Raw genomic sequence first — 6654 nt, forward strand, 5'->3', positions numbered from 1 at the left:
AGGTGTTTTAGGCAGACAAAGAACCACAGCTTCTGGGGCTGGAGAGATGGCTCAGAGGTTAAGAGCATTGCCTGCTCTTTCAAAGGTCCTGAGTTCAATTCCTAGCAACCACATGGTGGCTGTAAAGGGGTCTGGTGCCCTCTTCTGGTCTGCAGGCATATACACAGACAGAATATTGTATACATAATAAATAAATATTTTAAAAAAAGAACCACAGCTTCACAGAGTTAAACAAATGCAGCATAAACAAAAACAACACATCTTTACATCATCAAACAAATGTTCCACAGCATAAAAAAAGCAACACATCTTAAAATATTCCCAGCACTGTTCACTGGTTGCTTGCTCTGCCTCTTATGGTTAACTTTATTTAATCTTTACAGTGAGCAGAAAGCTCTTGGATTAAAGGTGTGTGCTGAGTCATACCACAACTAGAAAACAGGTTTGTTGTGGAATAATCTTTTTGTGCACTGTGAAGATGTGTCGCTTTGATTGGTCTAATACAACGCTATTGGCCAATAGCTAGGCAGGGTTTCCAGGCACAGAGGATGCTAGGAGGAAGAAGGGTGGAGACGCCCGGAGATGCAGAGAAAGCAATATGGGCAATATAGAGTAAAGGTCATCGGGCCCTGTAAAAGAAAGTAGATTAAAAGATATGGGTTGATTTAAGTTATAAGAGCTAGTCAGAAACAAGCCTAAGCTATGGGCCAAGCTTTCATAATTAATAATAAGTCTCCGTGTCATTATAGGGGAGTCAACAGTTCTGATGAAAAAAAATCTGAGTACAAATGGTTTCTAAAGTGGGACTAGAACCCGTGACCCTGAAACTAGGAATATCATGCGCTACTTACTGACTGAGCTAGCTAGACTTAAATCATAAAAGGAAGTGGGACAAGCCTAAACTATAGACCAGGCTTTCATAATCAATAATAAGTTTCTGTGTCTTTTTTTGTGAGCTGAAAGCCCAAAGAAAAATTTGTGTACAGAGGTTTTTCCAGTAAATAAAGCAACCTTGAGGTTTACAGTATGATCAGACACCTGCCACAAAGGAGAACTAATATTTTCTTCTGCCTTCTTTGTGCATTATGTGCACAAACATACATCCAATCCAAAAACGCATGTGAAAAAAAGATAATAGAATAAAATACAGCTACAACCAGCGGAAGACAATTTAATATGAGGAATTAAAAAAAAAAGGACCTACTGCATTTGGTCTATAAAGGGACCAGTCCTGATTGTGTCAGTTTCAAGAGAATCAAGGCCAGAAAGTTGGTGATACCTGCTTGACACAGGAATGGAAAGAAAGAGGAGAAATAGAAAATGAAGAGCATTCTTTGCAACAAATTTGAATAAGAATTAAGAATTAGTATTGCTTAACATTTTTATGTTTTTCCCTATTTCTTTTCCTTTTTTTTTTTTTAATTTTTGAGATGGGATCTAGCTATGTTGTCCAGGCTGGTGATTCTTTCACCAAAGCCTTCTACCCAGCTTTTAAGCTGAACTTTAGTTAGTGGGGAGAATGAGGCTGTATATCTCAGAGAAAAAGTCTTAGTTTGTCAGCAAAGAACATTTAATAAGTACCACAGACTTATTTATTTTTATGTTAGACTTTTTTATTATTTAGATTTATTTTACATATCTTAGTGATTTGCTTGCTAGTATAACTGCACCCTGTGCATGCCTGAAAAGGGCTTTGCATTCTCTGGAACCTGTGCCATGGGTGGTTGTGAGCCAACTTGTGGGGGCTGAGAATTAATTAATTAATCCTGGGTCCTCTCCATAAGCAAGTGCTCCTAACTACTTACTCATCTCTCCAGTTCCCTCCCCATTTATTTTAATGAAAAAATAAGCAAAACAGAGCCAGGCTCTGGAGAATATAGGAAAGGTTCTGTTCAGGATGTAGGGATTGAGGTGCAAAGGTACACAGAGGTGAATTTGGGGGTGAGTGAATACTACTGCCAGGGGCTTTGCTTATCTTTGTAGGTCTCTCTAAGAGAGTGGGGTACCTGTGAACATCCCTGTGGTCCAGAACAGTTACCGAAGGAACAAGGGGTAGTATTGGTTGAAGACAAGGAATAGAATTGTGTCAACAAGCATAGTAGTTCGGAGGACAAACTGGGAGACACAAAGCAGAAAAGGATGTGTAGTCTGCAAGAAACCGTCCAGGAACTAAGGGACAAGGGAGTTAAAGAATAAGTGTAGTGTTTCTAAGGGGAAGATAGAATAGGTGATGTGGGGTTACAAACAAGCAGCCTCCACCTACAAACAGGTTTTACGTAGTAAGGAGTACATTGATGTGAAGCTCAGGATTGAAATATCAGCACTGGAAAGACTGAAACAGCAGGATTGCCAAGAGTTTGAGACCAGCTATAAAGAGAGATTGTGTATCAAAACACAGGGAGAAAAGTCTCTTAGAGTTACGGTTTCACAAGTAAAGGAAATTGAGGGTTGGGGTAGGAAAGGCACTGTTTCAAATTGAAAATGCATTTTCATTCTGATGGCTGAGTGCATAAAGGACTGAGATGGGCATCAGCCCAGAGGTCTTGGAGCAAGAGGTGCCGCTCCACTTAGATATGCCTAATTCGCTGCATCTGTAAGTAGATGCCAGGCCTTGTAACTTACTTTGATTACACAGGTGGGCGGGCAGGCTAGGGTTTCCGTACAGCATAATGGCGGCCGTCTGCGGGAGTTCAGCGGGCGGAACGAATCAGAGCGCCTTTCCTACAAAGCCATGTCAGCATCCTGCAGGAGCACAGCAACGCGTTGACGGTCACTGACAAGCATAGAGCATTTTCCGTACAGCATCATGGCGTCCCCCCAGAAGAGCCGGTCGGCGCAGCACGCCCTAGGGGAAGAGGCGGTCGTAAAGGAGTCGCCATTTCCTGTTCTCCCACCTCCCACCGGCTGTCGTAAAGGGTGAATGGAGAGAGAGTTGTGGGAGGGGGGGGCGAAGGAGGGAGGACAGGGGGCGCGGAGTCAGAGTGGCGCAGCAAGTAGCTGCAGGCAGCGGTGTCGGCGCCAGGGGCTTGGGGTAAGGTGGTTCCCTGTGGCGTCCGGGCCCGAAAGGGCCAGGAGATAACCCGGCTGCAACCCGGCCTGCTGGCCCTGGGCCGGAGTCCCCGCCCGGGGCCATGGACCTCAACCGGATCATCCAGGCGCTGAAGGGCACCATAGACCCGAAGCTGAGGATTGCGGCCGAGACGGAGCTGAATCAGGTGAGCAGCGGGCCTGCTTTTTCCTCCTCTTCTCCCTTCCCTGCCTCCCGCCTTCCACCGCAGCCCGAGACTCGGACCCCTGCGGAGCTGCTGGAGCACCTGTTGGGCGTCCGGTCCTTTCTCGGTGCGCTTGTCCAGCCCACTTGGACCGCACAAAGAAGCTATGAAGCCCTTGCTAGTGTTCTTTGGGTGTGATTTCTTTTCCTCAGCGCGCTTAACGCGGGGACGCGGTGGGAAAATTCACTAGAGCTGAGCCAGCTCTTCTCCGGACCCGCCCTTTTCAGGTGTTGCTGTTGGAAACCCGGTCCCTCGCCTACTGCTGGCGTGGGGCAGAGTTTTGCTGGAGCGCTGGTCAGTGCTGTCAGAGAGGCTTCTAGGGAGAGCACGCGGTTTCCATGTACCACGTACCCTTTCAAAGACCGGACTATAATACATATTTGAGGCATTTCTTTCCAGTGCTGAAATGTGTGTTACTTTCCCTTTCTTTCCTTTCTTCTTTTTGTCTTTTTCTTTCTTTGCGGGGACAGGGTCTCACTATGTAGTTAAAAGGCTGGCCTGGAACTCAGAGATCCGCCTGCTGCTTCTGCCTCTGCCCCTAGACTTGTGGGATTAAAGGTGTGCTATCACATCTGGCCCAAATTTCAAGACTGTAATAGTCATAAGCACATTTAAGAAGGACCATGGACCCCTTACTAGAAAGTACAAATTAAAATCTCCTTGCATGACTTGACAATTGTTTGAGGTTGCTACAAGTGTGAGTGATATTACTTAATTAGTCTATCTTAAGGGGTCGCCAGGACCAGTAACCTCTGCTTCTCTGAGAACAACCGAGCATGCGAATTATGGGGCTTCATCCATGATGCAAAGACTCTGAAAAGCTGGGAGTGGTAACAGGTTTGTATTTTTACTGGCTCCCCCAAGGTGATTCTGTGTGTCTGTTCTAGTTGAGTTTTAAAAGCACGTGTATTCGAATCTTTGAAAGTGATACTATTAACTGAAAATCTCTGTGAAGTTTGCGGTACACGTGAATCCAGGATACCCAAGAGATAAGAAGTAAAGCTGAGATTCTGTTACTATCTATTTGGCTCTGCTGTAGACTATTCAAGAATTCTTGAGGCAGGCCCTATTTGGTTTCCAGCCCTGCTCAAGCCTGTAATCCTAACACATACAAAGTTGTGTTGAATGAAAGGCTAAGAAGGATGCTTTGATGTTTCGAAAAGGAGCGTGACAGTCACCCTAGAGTAAGAGACACTTAAGGTCAGTGCCTGTCCCAGACTTTGTAGAGTACTGTCTGGAGCAACAGCCCTTAGGTGCATCCTAGGGACTGTTAGTACATCTTACTAGCTACGTGTTAGTAAGAATGCCATGAGGGCAGGACTTGCACTTTGCTGGTGCGCACAAGGAAGGCTTCCTGTTTGACACTGCTCTCACCACGGAGCAAGAGGTCCCTTTGATAGTGATAAGAGGGAACATAACTTTGATGCTGTGTTATGCTCTTTGCCCATAGCCTAACCTTACCTTCCGATTTGCCAGCATATAAGTGCAGCTTTGTTTGGAAAGCAGAAAAGGCTTGAAGCCTGCAGAACCGGGAGAGGTTCAATCCCATGCTCTCTTCATAGTATTTTAATCCAAATTCTGTCTTTACTCTTCCCTGCTCCCTATCTATTCATCTCACCGGAGACCATTTTCTCTGTTACTTGTATTTTAAAGTGTGATACCCCAGGCTTATCCCTAGCACCGCAGAAATCAAACCAAAACAACAAGGTAGCATTGCTGTGCCATTCATTGAGCATCTATATCTTGTACATTCCACGTTTTGGATTGTAATATGCCTTCAATAAGTTTTTGTACTTGGAGTAGAAAGACTAGATGTGATGTTATTTTTATTGTTCATGTGATTTTGGTATTGGGTTTGCATGCTTGTCCCTTAGCACCCCTGTGTCATCCTCTCTTGCTGCATGGATGAATAAGTATCCGCTGTAAGGGATTAGAGTTCAGCTCTTTGACGTCCGCCATCCCCCCAGACTAGACTGTCTCCATCTTGCTGTGGAACTGAGAATGCTCTTGTACTTCTGATCCTCCTTTGTCCACCTCCCGAGTGCTGCACTACTGTGTGGTTCCTGTGGTGCTGGCTCTGGAGCTTGGGGCTTTGGGCATGCCAGGCAAGTACTGTACCAGCAAAACTACACTCCTCCCCATCTGTTTTTCCTTGTATATTTACTCCTCTTCTTCCTCCTCTTCTGTCCCCCATCTCTTTGAGATAGTGTCTTGCCATACAGCCTAGTCCCCCTACCTCAGCCTCTTGTGTGGTGGGATTGTTTTAGGTGTGTACTGTCATGCCTGGCTTTTTGTTTCTTTCGGTGGGAGAGGGGTTTGAACCCAGGATTTTGTTCATGCTCGGTCAACCGTTTACCACTGAACTCTTATTCTCAGCCTTAAGACATTTCATAGTCAAGTTCTGGAATCCCCTACTTTATAGATGTGTATGTTTTTTATCTTTTTGCGGTGGTGCTTATTGAACCCAAGATCACACAGGTGAGACATACCCCAAGCTGCATCCTTAGGATCCATCATTTTCTTTGTCCTTAAGGAGTTTGCTTTTAGGAATAACGAGTTACTTGCTGAATTGTGTTTTAGGCATTGGTGGAGACTCTGCTCAGGAGCTCACAAGCTAGTTGGAGACAGGTTATAAGTTCTGTAGGGAGCAGCCTACAGATAGATAAATAGATGGGATGGTCACTTTCTAAGGGCGGCCAAGCAGAGGGCAGGAGTGGAGGGTACAGCAGGTTGAGAAACGCTTTATCCGTCCATCCCACCAGCTGGGGTCTGAGGGGTTAGTGGGTCAGAGACCAGGAATCTCAAGTCTTGGCGTTGTATGAGTGTTCATAAACCATAGGATTTAAGTAAGAAACACAACAGTTTATGTTCAGAAGGCTTTACAGATACAAAGCAGATAGACCCACGAAGTCATTGAGAAACAACTCCTCTTATTTGTTGGAAACTTGGAGCCCAAAGAGGAACAGTGATGGGGTGTGATTTGTGAGGGAAGTTGCATGGGAATGCATCTGCATTTGCCTTTATGTTTTAGCTTGCCAAATTAGCATCGGTTAAATCAGCAAAGAAGTCCATGTTTCAAAGTTCCTTAAAATGGCCAGCGGTTGCAAAACAGGAGTTCCGAAATGTGTACAGTGGCCACAGTTTTAATAAGAAGCATTAGTCTAAGTGTGCAGGTTGTTTTCTGTGTGTATAACAGGTTTGAAGAATTGCGGGGTGATGGTGGTGCACGCCTTTAATCCCAACACTTGGGATGCAGAGGCAGGTGGATCTCTGAGTTTGAGGCCAATTTAGTCTACAGAGCAAGTTCCAGGATAGCTAAGGCTGTTACACAGAGAAACCCTGTCTCGGAAAACCAAAAAAAAAAAAAAAAAAAAAAAAAAAA

At 45.0% G+C, this 6654-nt stretch overlaps 1 protein-coding gene across 1 annotated transcript in view; it reads left to right on the forward strand.

The window, feature by feature from the left end:
* Window positions 1-2920: 2920 nt before the first annotated feature.
* Window positions 2921-6654, forward strand: part of Ipo8 (importin 8) — a 58332-nt gene continuing 54598 nt past the window's right edge. Inside the window, exon 1 of the mRNA XM_050126508.1 lies at window positions 2921-3215. Within this exon, the coding sequence (XP_049982465.1) occupies window positions 3132-3215 (84 nt within the window). The 5' untranslated portion in view covers window positions 2921-3131. The remainder of the gene's footprint in view (window positions 3216-6654) is intronic.

The sequence above is a fragment of the Alexandromys fortis genome, unplaced genomic scaffold (assembly GCF_014885135.2).
Source record: "Alexandromys fortis isolate MF-2015 unplaced genomic scaffold, M_Fortis_MF-2015_v1.1 scaffold_260, whole genome shotgun sequence".
In the NCBI taxonomy this organism is placed as follows: Eukaryota; Metazoa; Chordata; class Mammalia; order Rodentia; family Cricetidae; genus Alexandromys; species Alexandromys fortis.